Source organism: Pagrus major, chromosome 3, assembly GCF_040436345.1.
Source record: "Pagrus major chromosome 3, Pma_NU_1.0".
Lineage (NCBI taxonomy): Eukaryota > Metazoa > Chordata > Actinopteri > Spariformes > Sparidae > Pagrus > Pagrus major.
The window spans coordinates 5,966,485-5,987,640 of record NC_133217.1 but is presented as its reverse complement, the minus strand read 5'-3'; the positions used below and the strand labels follow the sequence as shown (position 1 = coordinate 5,987,640).

Sequence of the window (21,156 nt, the reverse complement as noted above, 5' to 3'; positions counted from 1 at the left end):
AATACATCAGTTGAAACGCTGTAAGAACGTGCTGTGATCAGTACCGGTTCATGGTGTGTCCTTGCATAATGTGCCATTTTCCTGATAAAAGAGACCATTCCAGCGTTTGAGAGAACATTATGCAAGCTCCAACCTTTGACACAGCAGGCCTGAATGTAATTTGGCACAGAGTCTCAGATGCACTGAAAAGAAAAAAACCTTTCACCCAGTTATAGATAACTGAAATCCTGTCCTCTCTGTTCGCTACCCTCTGTTTCATTAGCATCTGTAGCTTAACTGGTTTTCTCCATGGATGCACTGTAATTACAGCCATGTTTTTTTAAATGGGGCTTGCCGTTCAGAAGCTAAATAACTTAAATGTTTTCTACTATACTGGGAACTAAAATTCCTACCATGGCCTAATGTGAAACATTTCACAAGTTGTAACTAATGGCCTAATTAGTTAATAATTGATTCAGGCTTTACAGATCAGTTGTAGCCATTAATAATTCTACATTAACAGATATGAATGTTACTAATCCATCATGAAATGCTAATGGGTTTATTCACTGTCTAACAAACCATTAAGTCTGCAACATGCATGTTAGTAAATCATTCAAAGGGTTTTAATCATTGAGTTTGCAGTTTGCAAATGTTAAGTTGTCAAAATATGACTTTTGGTCTGGGATTGTCTGCAAAAGTGGTTAAAACAGAGGGATTTTTCCCAACCTGGCAACCCAGATGTGTTTAATGTCTTATAATTGACAGTGTGCTACTTGCTTAAGGCTCATTGGATGTGTTGTTGCTGCATGCTAACATAATAATCGTATTATTATTATTACATTTTAATAATAATTGACATTTAATAATGCAGGGTGGTGAAAGACACACATTCAGCTTAAAATATAAATTAAAACCGCATGAAGATGTGACGTTTTTGGGGGAAAAATTACAATCTAACTGCTCATTTATGAGAAAAGTCATTAAGTCAGGGATGCTAGCAGCTAGTGAGGCTGGAGGCGGGATCTCCACGTTCCGTCATGTGACGTAGCGGGCTGTGATTGGCTCCCGCCGCGTCGCTGGACGTCGGGCTGGCCCTTTAAAAACGAGTCTGTTCCCACAGTGGAGGAGAGTTGAACCCAGAGTCACTCCGCTGCTTGTTCTTGTCGTTGTTGAGGATATCACACCAGAAAACCTGCAAAAATGGTTGAGAAGTTTGTCGGGACGTGGAAGATGATTTCCAGCGAGAACTTTGACGACTATATGAAGGCAATTGGTAGGAGGGTGTGCAGTTTGAGCTAGCTTGACAGTTGCTAATTGTTTAATTCATGATAACTTTTTTTTTTTTGTGTGTGTGTGACGTCTAACTTGTTGATTTCATGTCGGATATGCTGCTTTTTGACACGTGTAGCATCTGACATGTATTATAGGAATCCTCTGCAGTCATGTTGATAAAGTGCAGTTGTACTACTCTGTTATATTTGATGTATTTTTCTGCAGGTGTGGGATTTGCGACCCGGCAGGTGGGCAACAGGACCAAACCCAATCTGGTGGTGACCATGGACGACCAGGGGATTGTATGCATGAAGACCCAGAGCACCTTCAAAACTACTGAAATCAAGTTCAAGCTCAACGAACCATTTGAGGAGACCACCGCCGACGACAGGAAGACAAGGGTTAGTGTGGTCTGAGGGCAGAAAAAATAAAAGAGAGAGAGAGAGAGAGAGAGAGAGAGAGAGAGAGAGAGAGATGTCATATCACAGTCAGGGGGTCTGCCTGCTTTTCTGTGCTGGGATTAACAGCTTGTCTGTGTTGTGTTGCCCTGCAGACCGTGGTGACTCTGGAGAACGGCAAACTCGTGCAGAAACAGAGCTGGGACGGCAAAGAAACAAATATCGAGAGGGAGGTCACTGATGGGAAGTTGATAGCGGTAAGGTGTTTTTTATCTCATGACTTTTTTTCTGGGTAGGAAAACCAGGAGCAACTGGCTGTATGACTTTGAAATTAGTTTGTGCAAAAGTACCTCATCACTTGCATCCTCCATCATTTTCCCTGAAGTCGCAGCCTCCTTTTCTGTCAGATTTGATGCTTACATTGTAATAAACATGCTGCCGATGCAAATGTAACAAGTTCACGACCACTTATTCCCACCGTTAATGTGTTTTCACTCTACCTGAGAGAGCAATCATGCACCTTAGGATGAAAATAATGAATTAAAATGACATTATACTACAAAAAAGTCTTATGTTATATGAGGAGAACAAAGTAATTAAGTACTGTAAGAACAAACGCCTTATTTCATCTCATAAGAAATAAACACAGACACTCCAATAGGAATATACTGTAAGATTAACTGTGTAAAAATCAAACACACGTCATAGAGACTTGTGTAAAAATAGCCTCTGCACACTGAATTCTTCCTAAACTGCAAACATATGCAGGAATCCATCACCTCGCCTCACCTGATCTCCCTCTTCTCCCCACAGAAATGCATAATGGGAGACGTGATCGCGGTGAGGATGTACGTGAAGGAGGCATGATGGGAGTCCACTCCGACCCCCCTCATCGTCGAAGGACGCATCGCAGGATGACAGGCTCAGTTCAATGAGCATAATACCAAACTAAAGTAATGGCGTGTTCTGCTCCTCCTATTCTTTATCTTCGCTGTGTTGCCAAAAATTTAAATTTCTGTGCCTCTGTTTCTCCAACATGACACATTTGGGTTCATTTGGAATTGTTGTGGTGATTTGAATAAAAATGAGAATTTGTCGAAACGCCGTCTCTGTGAGTTTATTGACTGTTTATCGCTGGTTTTTGCTGTTTATTTAAATGGTGTCACGTCCAATTATTCTCGAAAAGCATGCTGAGGAATGCTGCAGTTAAAAAAAGTGCTCTAATGGGAACATACCACCTAATCTGACAAGGCTGACTCCCCTGGCTTCAACTTTACTCCCATGCTTGGTGAACATTACAGTAATTATTCCACATGCTGTCACTCTTTCCAGCTACTTTAGCTTGCACAGTTCCCTCATGCTTCCTCATTTTTGTCAGAGGACAAAAGCAAAACATATTCCCTATTTTAAGGTCAAAACTGTCAGCCGTCCTGATGATGTACGATGTGTGTTGGCAGGGACCCCTGAAGGAATGTGAACTCTTTTTAGAACTATTGAGAGCATCATGTAGCGAGGTCAGCGAGGAAATGTATCCCCTCTTCCTTTCTGGGGAGGTCAAACATTTCCCATTGCACATGTTTTTGGCAGCTGTACGTACACGGAGAAACTAAGAAAGCATTATAGGTCGTCCCTATAGACATCCCCACCCTTTGGCCACTGGTCAAGTGTGTGTGTGTTGGTGGGGGGGTGGGGGGGGGGGGGGGGGGGATTGTTCCAGAGGCAACGCCACTTTCCCATGACAGGAAAGGGAGATGATAGCACTGATTGGACCTAATAGCCCAAACAGCTGAAACAGGTGGAATCGTAGGCCAACACTCTCGTTCCCCTCTGCGTGGACAATGGTGCTGGCAGAGGTCGAGGATGTTCAGCGCTTGAACTTTTGGGGAGATGCCAAGTGGATGAGAATATCAGAGCGGACGGCAAGCAAAGGTCACCAGTGTAGAGTTGGATCAGTGTGTCAGTGGACATGTTTTTAATGCCTGAAAGACATTTCGCCAAATCCGTTAGAGGAGGTGGAATTTCCTTTGTTGCACTGCTCCTATCTGATAAAAAAAAAAAAAAGGCAACTTGGCATTCAAATGATGGCAACTACTGTAAGGGAGACATGTGGTTGTTTTCTTGCAAGTGCACTCTGTTTGATCAGCTGTTCCTCTGTTTCATTGTGGATGTTTGTGCATCATGCTGCCTTTTAATACAAGGAAAAAGAGGATAGGTTCCTCTGTGTAGTACAATGTAGATTAAAAGAACTGTGCCGGGTGCTCTTGGAAAACCGGAAAAAAAGTACTTCAAAACCAGAAAGGCAATCCAGGCGCTCAGAAACCAGCCAATCAGAGGCAAGGATTGCCACCGACTGATCTGGCCACATTCCTTTTACTTGTTGTATTGAGCCCTGATGAAGACCTAGTGGCTGAAACATGTGGCTTTTTTTATTTATTTTTTTTTTTTTTAATGATTTTGCAGCTATAATAAAGACTTTAAAACGCTATATTAATATTACTTTCCACCAGTATGATGGCTTTTAATTCATACCATGCTAATTTATAAAGACATGGTGGCTATAAAGTTTACTTGTTGTAAACTCTGCATCTTTCCTACATGCTGTGAATACTCTGCAGTCCATCTTGATCAAAATGATCTAAGGAGCTGCTGCTTCTGTCTTCTTCTAATGCCTGTACGTACTAGTCAAAATGATGGGTGTTCTGTATGCACATGATAACTGTACTCTCCATTTTCTCACAGCCAGAGAGAGAAAAGATCACATCTGCTCCGGATTGACTTACAGGTGCAGTGCTTGTGCTCCACGGGCATCCCCGTCACTTTGTTTGGATAACTGCGGGGAATGAGGCAGATCTCCACCTCCCTGTTTCATCTCAGACATCTTGATTTGATGAGTCCTCTGTGTTTCTTAATTATTCAAAATAGAGCAGGGAACCGGAGCTGGAAACTGGGAGACAATTGAACGAGATTTAAGACTCTTTATGCAAGTAGCTCTCAGTGATGATTTATAGCATCTCTAATATTTGAAAACAAGGAACATACGACCGTACACATTAACAGTGTGCATCTGAAGACCATCTGAAATAATACTCTATTAGCTGAAGGCCAAACAGGATAGAAAGGGAGGCAGGAGGTATTCCACTGCAGAGGAAAGGTCCTGACAGAGGCAGACCTTACATCAGCAGAGTGGTTTCAGAGTCACAATTAGGAAACTGTTCAGGAAGGAGCTGATAGTGAGAGGCCTGCTGAGAGTTAACTGGGAGAGAAGGACGGTGGAAAACAAAGGGACAACAGGATGAACTGGAGTTGTGATGTTGATCAGTATGACATTCTTTCCTTAAATAATAGTAATAATACCACTCTTTAAACTTTGAACCACTATAATACTCTAATGCAAGTAGAAGTCCTCGATTGAAAATATTAAGTAAACGTATGTGAGTACAATCATGAAAATATGCGTAAAGTATTAAAAGTAAAAGTACTCAGTGCAGAAAAGTAGCTTCTTTTATTCTGTCATACATTATTTCATTGGATTATTATTACTCACGCATTAATAAAAGCAGGATGTTGTAGCTGGTTGAGGTTGAGGAAAGTTGGTGAAGTAGTGAGAAATGCCATCACAGTTACACAGAGCACAAAGTGACACCTTCGCAATGTTTGTTTTTGTCTAACCAATAGTTCAAACCTAAAAATTATTTTAAAAAATCAAATAATTGAAGTAATGAGAATGAAAAACATCTAACTCTTAATTCTCCTACTTTTTGAAAATAAAAAACAAATTGAAAACTATGAAAAATGATGATTCTTGGATTCATTTTCTGTCAAAAGAGCGATCGATTAACCGACAACCGATAGTTTATTAGATACTGTAGTTTATTTAGTGCCAGAACATCATATGTTATAAGCTGTTCATTATCCAATATGGACAAATTAAAGCTCTCAGGCAGTGGCGGACTCAGGATGTTTGAGGGGCCTGGGGTGAAAAAAATAAAAAGGGGCACCACATGAATGCGAGGAGGCTCCAGCACACCGAAAGTCGTGATATATCTATAGTGAAGAGAGGGCACTTCACCATGTTTCGTCCACTTGAAGGGCACCATAGAGGGCACTTTTTTTGCACATGGGGGGACCGTGGGGGTCCACCAGTGAAACGTACCATATTTTCCTCTGAAATGTAGTGGAGTCGAAGAAAGTAATGGAAAATTGCATGATAAAACGACGTACCTACAATCTGCAAATAAGTTCTCCAGTACTTAGTTATATTCCACCACTGAATACCACTTCGATATATAAATAATGAGGCATATATGTACGTTATCTCCCTGAAAGTGGCTCATATACTACTCAGATAATAAAAAGTGCTGATTTCCCCTTGTTGCCTGCTGTTTGTCCGTGTGTGTGTGTGTGTGTGTCTGCGTGTGTGTGTTTCTCGTGATAGGCAAAGGTATCTTGTTGACACTGAGGTTGTTCTGTGTCAAGAAAGATTGTCTTGGACTTTAAGAAGAATGGACTCACATCCTTCGCAAAACATCTGGAAAGCTCCACTTGAGCTGCAGCGTTGACACCCTTCCTCCGCTTGTCCTCTGCTTGTCCTTAACTTAAACTCTGTCAAACACAAACACCTTTCATGTTCAAGTGGACAGGACGGGGCTAGAGAAGGTACATGATGTGCAGTACGAGCTTTAATTCCCACGCCATTGCAGACTTCTTATGTATTTACTTGCCGTGGATTGTAGAGGGGCTGAGTTCAAGGTCAGACACTTGCTAATTCCAGCCACTCACTCATTTTTTAATTCAGGGATGCTGAGCGGTGGCAGAGTGAGCGAACACGATGTGTTGACCACAGTGTGTGAGGCTGTAAATTCTCAGTCACAACAATCTAATCTATAAGCAGGTCTGGAGAACAGAATTTGGGGATCACAGGAAACCTAAAACCGCAGGAAATGTAGGAACAAACTCAGGGACAAACTGTTTCCACATCTGAAGGAGTGTGAAGATTAGTTTGGTTATACAGACAACTGTTTGTAGAAAGTGACAGATCGTTTCCTCGCATGATGGGACAACTTTATAATTCAGCTGTGATTGATGTACAGTATATGTCAGCATTAAAGCAATGACACAAAAAAACAGCTATAAGTTTCACGAGAACTTTACGTCAGCTTTTTTCATCGTGGTTTGATGTTGTGTCTGAACGACTTTGGTTTCAAGGAAAAAGACGGACAACAGCACAATTCCCACTCCCACTCTTTTTGTTTTTCGGACTTCGGTTTCTCCTACAGGGTGGGGACGACCTGCTGCTGTGAACTATATGCCTCCACTTTAACTCAAAACCACTGAGCGCACATTGATTTTACCTCAACCCTCTCCACAGGATCTATGGCACCTATTCTGACCCAGGATCAGTCACCGAGGGCAACCAAACAGCTGGGCAGAAACTATGTCAGTTGAGGCCCCGCCGAACCGTAGGGGAGGCTTTCTTTCCACTGAACCCCGCAATCCAGTTATACTTTAGAGTGAACTCTGATTTCACCAACGAGTCCCTGAATGTTATGCAAGCTGTGCCCCGTCTGGTCGGTCGCACAGAGGCAGGCCGCTCTATTATCTCCCCCAAACACCCGGAGAGACATGCCTGGGATTCCACTAAGGGACATTCTTTAGGATTAGAGATCGCAGTCCAACCAATCAGTCCAAAACTGTATCTTCAGTCATCATATATTAGCAGCATTTAGCAACGCAATCGCTATAGTAAATGTTGGCGATGTCCATTTCTGCAGACCACCACTGATATGTCGAAACTTTATAGTTCCTTGGGTTTATATTTCAGTTTCATGTTGTGACAACGCTGTGCGTGCAGTCTGGTTAGGTTCAGGCACAAAAACAACTTGGTTAGGGTTAGGAAGAGATCATGTTTTGGTCTACCTGGTTCTGTTGCCACAAACAGGGCTGGAGCAGGTCCTGACGTCTCAATAATAAAGTGGTTTCACACGTTTACAAATGTTGAAACGCTGCTCAAACAGTGGTCTCTCATTAAAGACGTCCAGTGGCTTAGTGCTCACAAATTCAGAAATGCAGGCTTTAAGAAACATGAAATGCTTAATTCTGCATCTGATGGCCACATTTCTCACTTGCCTACAGGATTAAAGTCAATTTCAGTGACTCTGAAATTAAAAAAAAAAAAAAAATCTCCTTGGGCTCCCAGACAGAGAGGTCAGAGGCTCAGCTGAGGAATGTGTACAGGAGGCCACCTAGTATGAAACATATTAATATGTATTTCTGGGATTGAGATGGTGCTCAACGTGAAATGATGTACTCAAATAGTGTAGGGCCAGCTCAAAATATAACTTCTAAGGGCCTCTGCACTGTATATGAGGAAATACATTTCTGCCTTTGAGGACAACACAAAGAATGACTGTTTTTTCAAGTCTTCCCACCAGGAGTTCCTGCCAAAGCTAAGTGTAGAGCGAGACCCCCGATTGTAAAGCTCAGAGGAAGGATGATGGAAATCTTTAAAGTGAGGCCATACAAACCAGATCCTAAACAATAGTTTCCCCTGGAGAGCACTGCAACTGGCTCTGACTTTCATTCATACACAAGCATGATCAGCTGCCTGCTATTTTTTGTCCATGTGTTTATGCTTGTGCATTTCTGTTGAAGAAAGGGGTAATAAAAGTCAGGAAGTGTTTTCTGCTCTGGATATGCCACAAGTTGTCACAGTGCCGGCTTTAAATCCGCTCCTCCTCCTCCTGTGACTACTGTGTGACGGGACATGTGATCTGTAATCTGGATGGGGTGATGCCGATGGGGGAGTGAGGAATGGGGTGATCTTCGAACGCTTGTGAGTCTCAGCTTGAATATACGGCTGTGTGTGTTAAACCAGATGGGAAACAGCATACTGTAGATCTCTGTTTGTTCACATCAAGCGTTCTTTGTGCTCAACCCTCAGACAGAACTCAGTGACTTTGTAACATGCGGAGCAGTTTATTTTATGGCCGCAGCACGAAGAGCGCGAACGGAAGTCAGCAGAATGGACTGGAAACACTAAATTATTACATAATTAAATCAGTGAAACTGTGAGATGCATTCATTTTACATACTCAGCCCTAAGACAGAATAAATGCATATTAAACTTGAAAATCATGCAAACCCATGTTAATGTTAATACTCTTATGTGTGTACAGTTTGGGTTTTTTGTTTTGTTGATATCCTGTTTTATTTTGTAGCTAACTCCTCTTGTATCTTGTTGTCATGTTCTAGTTCCTGTGTTCTCAGTGCTAGGACAATCAACTTCATTAAAGCTCGCTTGTTGTTGTACTACCTGCCTGCTTGTGTGTCTTGCGTTTGGGTCCCTTCTGCGTAACCATGACAGCGTACACACCTAACACACTCTTCCACTTCTGCATATATGAATACATGACACACTTTAATACGTGCTAGCAAACACACACAATGCTTCCTCTAAAAAAACAAACAACAAATGTTCAAATTGTAATTCTGTTTGTTATGTCCTACTGTTGTGTGTTAGTGTTGTTATATTCTGTTACATCTAAACAAAATGCCACACACCTTCTTGAGCCAGACGATACAACGCACTGTCTGGTTCACTCCTTATGGTAGTGCACAGTAAGACTTCAAGGAAACTAAATGGATAAAGCGGTGGAAAGGAAATGCTTTGTTGTGGTTCTAAGTCTTAAGTATGCACACAGACACACTGACCTTCTTTTGCAGGTGGTATGGCTGAATGGTGTTGATGTTATAAAGGTCAGGCTATGGTATTTGTCTGTCCTGGTTTTTTAATGGTTTACTTTTTTTTTTATCAGGTCATGCAACTACAGACGGAGGCGAGAATGAAACATGAGGAACTAGACTTTACACATTCAGTATGGCTGGTGTATGTTTTGAGGATCTATGGAGTTTATATTAGCTGTGTAGAGTTTAAAAGGGGCAAAACCAAAACAATATTCTCATATTTAAAACAAAATATGCCATCGTGCTTTAACCACAGAAATAAAAGCTGGCAATGCAGCATGCTCAGTGTGAATTGATGGTAAGAATAAAAGCAATGATCAAGTTTTGGGTCTTTACAGTATCTACAGTTAGTGTGTCACTTCTGCTGTGTGTGTATATATAGCACATTATGTCATCAATGTCTCATTCAGTCACTGACAGGCGCAGACAGTATGAACTTGGCTTTGGAAACTTTTATAAAAAAGAAAAAAAACAATAGGTCATTAGGAGAGTTGGCCTGATAGGCACTTTGAGACGTGCTGAATCCAACAGGCACTTCCCCACAATGCACTAGAGAGATAACCACAGCCTCTGATAGGCAGGAGGAAAACGGAAGCTATTCCTGACAGGTTGACCTTTCTCCGAGTCAACAGCAGCAAAGTGCTTCGGGTGAGATTTATTAAACCACCATTAAGTTTTCTCTTTATCTGTAACATCTACCGGCATCGTCATCATTGTCTCGATACTGTAAGCACTCTGTCAGTTTAAAGTAACAGCATCCCCCTTAAAAGCTACAAAGCAGCCATATCTGTCAGACAGAACTGTATTTCTTTATGAAGCTTAAGTGTACAACCATAAATCTGAGGTCTATGGGTTTACAGCTGTTTGAGTCGATGCCCGTGTGAAACGCACTGGGAAAGAACTCAGCTGCCTTCCCTGCAACGCACAGCTGCACGTTAAACACACAAGCACCTTCTGTGGGTCGACGCTTGTTGTTAGATTTTTGTCTATTCAGGCACTATTGAGGGGGAGGAAGCAGAAGCGAAAGTGGAGCATGTGACTTTAAGTTAAGCTCCTGACACCAGCAACAGTGGAATTAGATGAAGCATCCAGAGTAACTCATCATTTGGACTGCAGAATATGCGGCAAAGGTTTTTTCAAAGGTGCTCTGCTGCCCTAGAGGGAGCAGTACTCTGATGATGATGATGATCACCCAATAGGCAAAAAGTTGAGCCCCTGGAACACTTTGAATGACAGCCTAAGAAGTCATTAAGACATGCAAAAAGAAAATACAGAAATCAATCGGTTTGGGGAGGTAATTAATGGAAAAGGGTTAACAAGAAAGAAAGAAAAAAAAAAAACGCCGGATCCACTCCAAATCTGAATGGAGTCTATTCTTAGCCAAGACGCATCCTAAATCCAGATTTCGTGGAAAACTGTTTTGTAGATTTTGTGTAATCCTGCTGACAAACCAACAAACCAACAACCAAACAGACATGGGTGAAAACATAACCTCCTTGGTGGATGTGATTAAAAAAGGAATATTAATTAATTAATGAATGCCTACATTTGTTTTTAATGCTATGTTTTTTGTATTTAAGTACATATTAGACATATATATTGAGTCATTTCTTTCTTTCTTTCTTTCTTTCTTTCTTTCTTTCTTTCTTTCTTTCTTTCTTTCTTTCTTCTTTCTTTTGGCAGCAGGAAGAAGAAATTATGGCTTCATTAAATAAAATAACTTAACCGTCAACATATGTTCTGTTGGACTGGCTGAAGTAATCTTGGAAACTGTTTTGAACATGTAGCAGAAAAATGTCAACTTCTTTTACCCTCTTTTACCCCTCTAACAAAATTTTCCCTTGGACCTGCATTAAAAACAAGATTTGATCACCTTATAAAGTTGATATGGCAGTGGATGTCAAGAGGAAGGAAAGGAACAGGGTTTTTTAAAGGAAGAGGACTGTAAGTCTTCTTGAACAACCCTCTCACCTCCTCACCACAGTGTGCCAGGGGAAAGGTGAGCAAGACGTTGAAGGTACAGGAAATAAAGAGGATTAGGTGGAGGATGAGGGGACGAGGAGGGGGATGAGGGGAAATTCGCTTGAAGCAGGAGAGCAGTCTCACTCTCCCCTTGGGTGTTCCTGTCAGGGCTCCAGGGAAGCAGACATAATTCACTTAATTGGTTCTCACTGTTACACGTCGAAGACAAAGCAACAGAATCTCAGAGGGATTTTTCTCTTCTCTGGGTCAAAGGTAGCAAGGACTTCCCTCCGCTGTCTCAGCAAAGGCAGTTGTTTTTCCTCTCAGTGCTTTGCTCCAGTCACATATTCACTGTGTTTAAAGCAGCATTCATCTGCACATTACTTGTTAATTTGATCAAAGCTAATTTGAAAAGGTTCGAGCACGAATCACAGTGACGGACTGACTGTGTAAACACTCTTTGATCTCTGCATGAAATCAATGAATTAAAGAGATTAATCCTATTTGAGACAGTAAAGAATGACATGAAACATGAAAATGCCAAAGTCACAATCCTCTTGTATATGCCCTGTTGCTCTCATTATAGCCTGTTCCAGCCCATTAATGGATTTACACCATTACATAAACAGTCTAAGTAATTTATACATAAATCACATGACAGCTCCCCTCCCCGCTCTCTCAAAACAGGACGTGAGTGACCCCTTTCCCCAAGTTCTCCAGATGACTAACGAATGCTTTGTTCATTTTTTTAACCCGCGACCTACTGGACACATTCTCACTGGGCTGAATCACTTGTGTGCACTCCAAGGCTAAACCAGTGCATGGTTGTACAAGGCTACATGCCAGTACGAAAACCCCATGAGTACAGCAGCCAAATCTAGAAACCTATGTCTTGACATGACTAAGTCTGCAATATTTCTCCCACTGGGCTCTCTGACAAACTTGTGTGAATGATGAGTTCGAGGATCAAGAGTCACTGCTTTTTGGAGAGAGCTCCAAATCACTGTTGGCTAAGAGCTGCGATATGCTGTTATCTATGGAGGTTTTACTGTATTTCACAACTGTGGGAGTCACTGTAAATGGACAGGACTGATAGTAAGCCTGCTAAAAGGCAAGTACCACTTCATTTTAAAATTCATGTGCACCAGTTGTATAATGCACAAGACAGTTCACTTAAAAAGATCTATTTCCCTTAATAGCCTTGTTTCAAAGTCCTCAGGTTGTTAGCAACCTGATTTGACATTTTGGAAAATATCCATATTCACGTTTTTGGAAAGAGTTAGATGAAAAGTTGATGCCACTCTTATGTTTGTCCATCAATTATAAGGCTAAACCCTGGGGCCAGTTCGCTTAGCTTAGCATGAGGACTGGAAATAGGGGGAAACAGTGGGCCTACTAAGTCCGCCTGCGATAGGCTATAAAAGTAAAGCAACTTCCTGGATTCTTGTCATCTCCGTGAGGCTGAAGGAAACCAATGAAGCAGTTTCCCCCTCGTTTCCAGTCTTTATTCTAAGCTAAACTAGCTGCCTGCTGACATATTTAGCAAACTGGCATGAGAGAAGTATCAAAGTCCCTTTAGGCAAGTCTTGCCACTTGGAAGCCATCTTGGCAATGCCCCAGGGCAGTTCCTCAGGGCTAACAAGATCCGGCCCATAAATAAATGAATGGGGAGAGAGAGCCAGAACTTCACTCTCAATGTCAACTATCAACTTTTAATATCATACGTTTAAATAACCTCACCTTTCTTGGTAATCCTGTGCATCAGTGTGAAATCCTTATATTCCATGCCTATCAGAAGTCCGTCTGCAGCCGCACCAAATTGGCTGAAACTGTTGTGATTTTCAACCGTGCGCTCAGATCAGCGCAACAAAACTATTGGCTGATATGTTTCTTGATTTGGCTGTCGTTTAAGCAGACGATTGGCTTTTGGGGGGGAAAGGGCGGGATGTGTGTCATACAACCGCCATCTCTGTCTTTTCTATTCAAATCTTTTAAGTGGTTTGTCACCTCTCTTATAAAGTCTCTGTCGGTATTAATCCTCTGGTATCGTACTCACAAAGGAAAATGTTCCTTTAGCACAAGTTATTTGATTGAAGCCTCTTACAGTAATCAAGGTCATGTCTGCTGCCACCAGCCAACAGCCACCTGTGCTCATCCCTTGTAAAAAGCAAATACAGTTTTTCGTTCAAGGTCTCGACTCTGAATTTGTTCTCAAACTGTCTTTCCGAGCAATTATTTGGTGACCTTGTTCCCGTAGTGTATGTCTAGGAGCATGGTACACATCCGGTATAGACACAGCAAACTTTTTTCACAAGAACTGTATGAACTGTGTGAACCTCACTCGTGTCTGTCTCACACTCAGTGGTGTGCACAAACTTTATGAGAGCAGAAATCCAATAAATCAAAAGACGGGCCTGTCTTCCACACACACTGTAAGCATGTGCACTGTGTGTGCAAGCATCTGCGATGTAATCAGGCTGCAGCCACGGTGAAAAGGGACATTTTCCTTGCGTCATTAAGAAAAAATTGAGCGTGCAAATGTCCTATCACGAAGCTGCTACAGATGAAAAAAGGGAATGGTGTCGTGTGCCTCTACAGTAAACTTGACCGTACCAGAAGAGCATGTGCGTGTGCCAATCAGACGCACACTGGACCAGTGCTTACACCTTACTCAAAGATGGCCTTCTCCTGGGGATCAACTGTATTGACCTTAAAAAAGCAAAGATAGATTATATAAGTTATGTTTTCGGCCAATAAGGTACACACTGTGAGCTCTGTTGATATGCAACAGTACTCTCAATGTTTGCTGAAGATAGCCTTATCTCATGGGGGATATAATATCGGCCCACTGTGGCTCTTATTTGCTACTTTTGCAAACTTGTATTTAACTACGTCATAACAATTTTCAGCACATACCTTTTCAAAGAGTAAAAACTGAAATGTAGGTTGAACAACGGTGAAACTATCACCACAGCTGGGTAATATTTAGTGTCTGCCGATAAGTTCATCCGTCATATTAGCTGATTTAAAGAGTGACAATACATTGGATTTTATGTAGAGCTCGGATCAATCCGCTTGATAAATACTGTATTTAATAATACAATTTTAAGCACGTAGCCAAAATGTTGTGGCGTTCCAGTTGAAATTGCAGCTCTAATTTCATGACCTCATCATGCATTTTGCATACAGACGTATTCAAAGCCGTCAGATGTGATGGAGTAATTGTGTTGTGGAAATAAATGTCAGCAAAAGTAATCAATCTTTCAAAATAAAATAGACTGACTGTTACTTTAAAACCACGCTGCAGAACTTGAGTAAATGTACTCAGTTACATTCCACTCACCCAAACTCCCCTATTCCCTCACCCCTCTCCCAACATATACACTCCCTCTTCAGACACACAAACACACACACAAACACACACCTCCCTCACATTAATCCCACCAGGTTGTTGGGTTCTATGGGGGTCAGCGTTTGCCGGACGCAGCTTTTATTTGGGCCCGATTACTTTTGGGCACAGTCATCGTATGGCCTCTGTCGACAGGGATAACGCGCATTGGGGTCGGATTGGCGTCCGCCTCACTGGCTCCATTCACTGGGCCAGGCACAATCATTTAGAACTGGCAGACCTAACACCTAACCCACAGAGCCGGGCCAGCCCAGTCAGCAAATACAAACCCCCTCACCCCCCTCCCTCCTCACCCTTTTAGTAATCAGAGAGGAGGGGAGTAAAATGATAGAAAAAGTCAGACAAAGAAAACGACTGAGAAAAAAGGTCGAGGTGGAACAGAGGAGAGAGTGGGAGACATGAATGAGCAACTCCTGCATATATTGGGTTGTAGGGAAAGAGTAGCATAGAGAAAAAGAGAGACAATGTGTGTGTGCGTGCGTGCATGTGTGTGTGTGTGTGACAGAGAGTAAAACAGCTTTTCATCAGCTGACTGGCCGGCCACTCTCTTGAATCAAAGCCGTTTCCGCAGCAGCTTTTACAGAGTTTGGAGGTTTTGACCCCGATGCCCTCTGTGGCAGGCTACTGATTTGTCACTGAACTCTGATGTCTGGGGTCCCTAAATGTGGCTGCAGGTTGAAACTCCCACCCTCTCACCCTATGTAACCTGGGATGTACATCTAAATAGGCGAAAATGTCACGTGCATGTGCATTAAAAAATACGTATTATCTGCCTGAAGATACAAAATGCGGCTACAAGATGTTTTCACATTTACGTACATGATATGACACCACTGTACAATATGTATATTGTTAATAGAAATAATGTGGTTAATTCTGATTGTATGTATGGTATAAAATGTATCAGTTGGCCTCTGCTGCTCTCTTGTGGTGCATCTGAAATAATGTTTCTTTCAGTGAGGACTAAGAGGAAGACTATTTATCTTTATGATGCTGTATATTCAGTGTACCCAAAAGCCATACTTGAGTAAAAGTGCAGATATCGTGTTAAAATATTACTTTGAAATGATGAATAGTATTCAAGTAAATCTTTAATGGTGCAATATGTAAGGATTTTGGTTGAAAACATTCAAAGCCAGACTAAATGTAACAACAGAATGTTAAGGAAAGAAGATAAGACTTTTGTCATTATGACTTCTATGTACACATGTACACATACATGTATCTATGTATGTAGCATGCTAACCAACTAGCACCATCCCGATCCAAGGTCCTGTGCCAGCCGTGTAAACACCAACACTTCCTTGGTGCTCCAAGCTCCCAGTATGGACTGCTAGCTGCACGGCTAACTGAGCTAACATGCTGTTGTCAGCATTTAGCAGTTACTCTGGTGATATGCTGCCCCACATTTGTTTTAAGCATAAATTCAACATGTGGCCAAGTCCTACATATTGCACCTTTAAGTGTCTGATATTAAATTAAGTTAAGTAGTACTTAAGTATCAAAGAATTACACATATATACATGTATGTATACACTGTATACAATGAGTTGACTGATTATTTATTATATATCTGATAATTAGCATTTTCCAGATTTTTGGGGTCAGTGTCTTTATCCGATTGCTGATAAAATAAGAATACTTTGGCTTTGAAACACATTAAGGAACAAAAATACTCACATCAAAATTCCTGTTTGTGAAGTTTGATGATAACGGACACTTTTGTGTATTTAGCCAAGCTAAATAAGCTCTCCTTCATATGATACTGAACCTGTTCAATCCCTGACTGCTGGTATATTTCTGTTCACTAATTATACAGGTTACAACGATGTAAATAAAACATTTTAAGTTGATGTATAGCATTATCTAAATCAGACACGAGACATTTTGGTCAGGGTGAAACGAGAGGACGTGGACAGTATAGCTTACATCAGACCTATTCAACTGGTGACCATTGGGCCTAATGCGGCCTCATTCGGGCCCTTTGCTCATTTTGTTAGTTGGCTAATTACCCCATTCATTTCATTAATACATTTTAACCCAGGCTGTTTAAGTAGATTGAATTTGCGAGAATCAACTTGACAGCCTACTGCTAAGATTAAAACTAATAAACATAGCAGAGAAAAAAATAGTGAATACATTTTTAATGTCAAGACTGACATGTCAGACATAAGGAATGTAAAAGTTTAGCCCTTTGGCACTTCACTTTTTGTCAAATCTGGTAAAATTGTTCTGTCTTATATTTAGGGCTGACATGAAGAAGGCAATAACAGCTTCATTTCTTTTAAGAAATATGTTTTTCTTCACTCATTGTGCATAAATAACCTTTATCACTCCAAACTCCTGTGAGAAAGTGATGTTCGTGCCTGATGATGGAGCTGTTGAAAATGAGGAAAAAGCTCCTTTAAATGGCTCATACCATTTTTGACAGCGGGGGGGGAGGAGGCGACATTAGCTATTTCCAAAAATGATCTTATTCCGCTGATATCTGCTCCACATTTAAGATGGCCATTGTAATTCTAATCTACACGTTACTGATTTATTTAGATACCGAAATATTATACAATGACACCAGTCTGGGGACTCACGTCTAGCGTTGAGCGGTTCCGGATATCCCTGTATTTACAAACACAGTTAGCTTAGCTAGCGGTGGCTGTACCCTCCTGCAGAGGGCTAATGAACGGAGCAAAGCGAACATTTAAGACGTTTTTAAAGGATTTTCATGTTAAACAAGGTGAGACTGTGAGGTGGGTCGGACATGTTTGCGACTACCGGCAGTGACAACCGCCGTGACGGCCCTGAAAGCGACGCCAAGCCGCCTCACACCACCGCAACAACGGAATACTGCGCAAAGTTGCAGCAGTGGATGTGGCAGTATTACTGGGGGTATGCCAGCTGGCAGAGCTGGCTGGCTCTGTCAGCCTTCCCGCCGCCGTGCGGGTTCCCTCCGCCGGGGGCAGGCGCGCACTCACCGGGGACACCTGCCTCGACGTCCGGTGGCGGCGGGCAGCAGGGGTTTGATACGGGAAACTGGTACAGCTACCCGTATCCGCTCAGTTTCCCAGCATCCTTCCCTCATCCTGCCCAGACCGAGCAGAGCTCAGCCGCAGCACCAGCACCAGCCTCAGCTGCTGATGCCCGGCCAGCCCAGCACCAGAACGGGAATCCAGCTCAGGCAGGTAGGGCTCAGTTTGACAGTGAGGTCTGCAGCAGTGTGTGGGCTTCATTTTGTATAAGCTGGGTCACGAGTGTGGTGGAAAGCAGGCTTAAGTGAAGAAAACAAGCTTATATGCTTAGAGGTGTAGTGCTCTGTTAACCTACAGCAGCTATATGTAGTCAGTGATTCAGGGGGATTTATGTGACTGTAAACATGCAGAAATGTGTGAATAATAAAAAACAACAACATTCTCAGTGCACTTGTCTTCTCATCCACCTCATACAGGACGGGAGTACACCATCCCCTCTCCTCTCCAGAGGTTCCTGGCTGAGACAGTGGACTTCTTCATCCTGTTTTGCGTGAAGGCCACCATCGTGCTGTGGATCATGCATCTGAGTGGGATGAAGTGAGTGAAACTATTGAACCCAGACAGATAAAGGCAGAGCCTAAACTGGGGATTCACACATGTCAAACTTCTCATCAAGCTGACCAAAGAGTTGACTGCTTTAATGATATCTTAAAGCTGTTTCAACATTCTCACACATGCATCTGTCTCTCCTCTGTAAAGGGACATTGCCAAATTTATCACCCACTTCATTGTGGAGGAGATCGATGAGAACACGTCCATGGAGGACCTGCAGAAGATGATGGCTGTAGCTCTGGTCTACAGGGTGCTAGTGTGCGTCTACGAGGTGAGTCATGTGTTTGGTGATATTGCAGTATCTAAGCGGTCGATAAATCGCGTGTAAAGTTGAGAATATCATGGTTATTGGCTTAAGATGGTGTTTGTATTGTGTTGTGTTTGAGCTTAAAAATGTCTGTAACTTGAGTATTTAAAACCAATGTTTTCTTAGTTAATGTCATGCTGCATACAGGTTTTTCCAGCTAAATGGAAAGACTTTCAACACACCGTTTGTTTTCACAGTTAAACATTCCTTCCCCATTTTGTCCCTCACTGCCACATGCTCCTGTTTAATGAGAGGAGTCACAGTTCCTCTGCAACACAACATTATTTCCCACAGAGGACAGTGATGCAACGTTGCACTCGTAGTTGCTTGAGGTGAAGTCATGTACCACGTCTCTTGTTCGACCTGTGCATTAGTGGCTAGGTTTTCCCAGGTGGGAAGCAGCACAGGGACACTCAGGCTCCTCCTCTTAGACTAACACCATCTGGCATGTTTCCTTACGTCAAAGTGTTTGACCTTGTCTGTGTGAGCCTGAAAATTAATTTCTTGCAGTTTTAAACAATAAAGAATAAAACCATGCATCTTATCAGCATGGTCAGAAGCCCACAGCGTTATGAGCAATGTGCATCTCACACAATTGGATTCAGTGATGAACTGTGTACATTTTGTCCTTGTTGTCCAATCAGACAATCTGTATTTGGGGCGCTGGTGGTGCCACACCAGGGAAGTTCCTGCTTGGCCTGCGAGTGGTGACCTGTGACACGTCCACTCTGGTCCGACCCAACCGAGTCCTCGTAGTCCCTGCATCTAATGTCTCCCTCTCTGCGTGAGTGATCACAGACTGGAAACATCACATTTTGATTGGGAATAAGAATAGTGTCTAAATCACATCCAATGTCTATTTTGTCTTGTATTTGTAGAGCATCAGTGTGGCAACTCTTAATCTAACCTTTGTTTCGTTTTGTCTCCTTTGTCTTTCACAGCTCTACAGTGAGGGCACTTAATAAGAACTTCTCCATTGCCTTCCTCTTTCCCGTCTTCATCACTCTCCTCTTCTTCCAGCACAACAGGACTGTGTATGACATCGTGGCGGGGACCATTGTGGTCCAGCGCAGAGGGGGCAGATAGCCTCTCCTCCAGCAGCAGACTCTGATATACTCGACAAAAAAGTAAAAAAAGTATACTTCAGGACCACGTGTGCTGAAAAAAGCGTGTCCAGTCTCCTCAGTGGATCAAAGAAGGACCCAAACTGCACTGGATGCATACTGAATCAGACCTGGTACATTGGAAACAGAAGACTCCAGCCATACATTTTTTGGTGCAAGGTTGTTTTTTGAACCATTGACTCAACAAATAAGCTATCAGGAAACCCTCTGAAGTATTGTGATGATTGATAATCGCAAAGTATGGTCGGGTGCTTTCAAATGTTTCCAGGATCTCCTGAGAATTTTCTTCATGATCTTAGTTTGCTTGCTAACTCTTAATATATTTTTTATTTATTTTCCTGAAGTTTAAAACCCGTATGTGCAGAATTTATAGACTTATAGCGACCACCAGTGGCTGGACCAGAAAAAAAAAACCCAAGTAGCCCACCAGTTTTCACGCTGATTGTCTAATTTTCAAGACTTTTTTAGAATAATTTGGCACTTTAATCACATAACAGTTCAGAAGAGAAGGGCTGTAAATCAGGATTAAACATTATTAATTTATTGACTTCACTGCTTCTTTTTCTATGCATTGTTCTGTTCTTCAAGGTAATAATGGTGAATCAAATGTTTGTGATTACTCAGACTGAAGAAAAATAACACCTGGCTTATTTGTACCCTTTCTCTGTGCCTCTGGATATTTTAATGAAGAAGTTTTGTTTTATTATCTTTCTGTCACAGTGAAATGTAACAATGTTCTTTCCCAGTGTCAAACCCAAGAAATCCTGTTTGTTCATATTTTCTGTCTTGGACTTCTCTGGACTCAGGGCGGAGCCACTGATTGTCTTAGCTGCATTGTTGAATCCACCGCTCGTGTCAGATTTCCAATAATGCACAGTGTGAAATTCTGCTGGTATTAAAGATGATAAATGGTTTATTAACACACTTCCATGCTGGTCATGACAGCAGTCCCCTTTAGAGTTCGCTTAAATCCACTGTGTGGCCGCTGGATTTTTTTTTTTTGTATGATACTAGGCAATGCCTTTGTCTTTACAAGAACACTCATGTTGAAAGCCAGACAGTGCCATTGGCTCAGCAGATGAATTAAAAAACTGATATTGCACCTGATATTTAAATCCACTACTCTAAAAAGTCACAGGAATTTAGTGGAATCAACTAAATATTTAAGTTTGAATTATATCAAGATAATTAAACTAATTTAAAATCTTCTTGTTTTTATTGTCAGACCACTTTAGAACTGATGAAACATGAGTTCTAACTTTTTCTAACAAAGTTTGTTGAATACACTGTACAGCAGTCAACCAAACATGAAAACAAGTTTCTAAAGAAACATGATCAGCATATTAGCATACTTCACAGCATGCAATGTTTAACAGTTGAA

The 21,156-nt window shown here is 41.8% G+C and overlaps 2 protein-coding genes across 2 annotated transcripts; both read left to right on the top strand.

The window, feature by feature from the left end:
- Positions 1-1,110: 1,110 nt before the first annotated feature.
- On the top strand, positions 1,111-2,753 carry fabp4a (fatty acid binding protein 4a). Its single transcript, XM_073463229.1, has 4 exons — positions 1,111-1,255; positions 1,480-1,655; positions 1,808-1,909; positions 2,466-2,753. The coding sequence occupies exons 1-4, from the start codon at positions 1,183-1,185 to the stop codon at positions 2,517-2,519; spliced, it is 405 nt and encodes a 134-aa protein (XP_073319330.1). The 5' UTR covers positions 1,111-1,182; the 3' UTR covers positions 2,520-2,753.
- Positions 2,754-17,443: 14,690 nt separating this feature from the next.
- On the top strand, positions 17,444-20,699 carry fam8a1a (family with sequence similarity 8 member A1a). The gene is made up of 5 exons (XM_073463159.1): positions 17,444-17,945; positions 18,209-18,329; positions 18,492-18,615; positions 19,296-19,435; positions 19,593-20,699. Exons 1-5 carry the CDS (start codon positions 17,525-17,527, stop codon positions 19,735-19,737), a joined length of 951 nt encoding a protein of 316 aa, XP_073319260.1. The 5' UTR covers positions 17,444-17,524; the 3' UTR covers positions 19,738-20,699.
- The last annotated feature ends 457 nt before the right edge of the window (positions 20,700-21,156 follow it).

Bases quoted from the DNA above. Each gene is read 5' to 3' on its own strand.
- fam8a1a (XM_073463159.1), top strand. From the start codon at position 17,525: ATGTTTGCGACTACCGGCAGTGACAACCGCCGTGACGGCCCTGAAAGC. The intron at 17,946-18,208 runs GTAGGGCTCAGT...CACCTCATACAG, and splicing joins CGGGAATCCAGCTCAGGCAG to GACGGGAGTACACCATCCCC. The intron at 19,436-19,592 runs GTGAGTGATCAC...TGTCTTTCACAG, and splicing joins TCTAATGTCTCCCTCTCTGC to CTCTACAGTGAGGGCACTTA.
- fabp4a (XM_073463229.1), top strand. From the start codon at position 1,183: ATGGTTGAGAAGTTTGTCGGGACGTGGAAGATGATTTCCAGCGAGAAC. The intron at 1,256-1,479 runs GTAGGAGGGTGT...ATTTTTCTGCAG, and splicing joins CGACTATATGAAGGCAATTG to GTGTGGGATTTGCGACCCGG. The intron at 1,910-2,465 runs GTAAGGTGTTTT...TTCTCCCCACAG, and splicing joins CTGATGGGAAGTTGATAGCG to AAATGCATAATGGGAGACGT.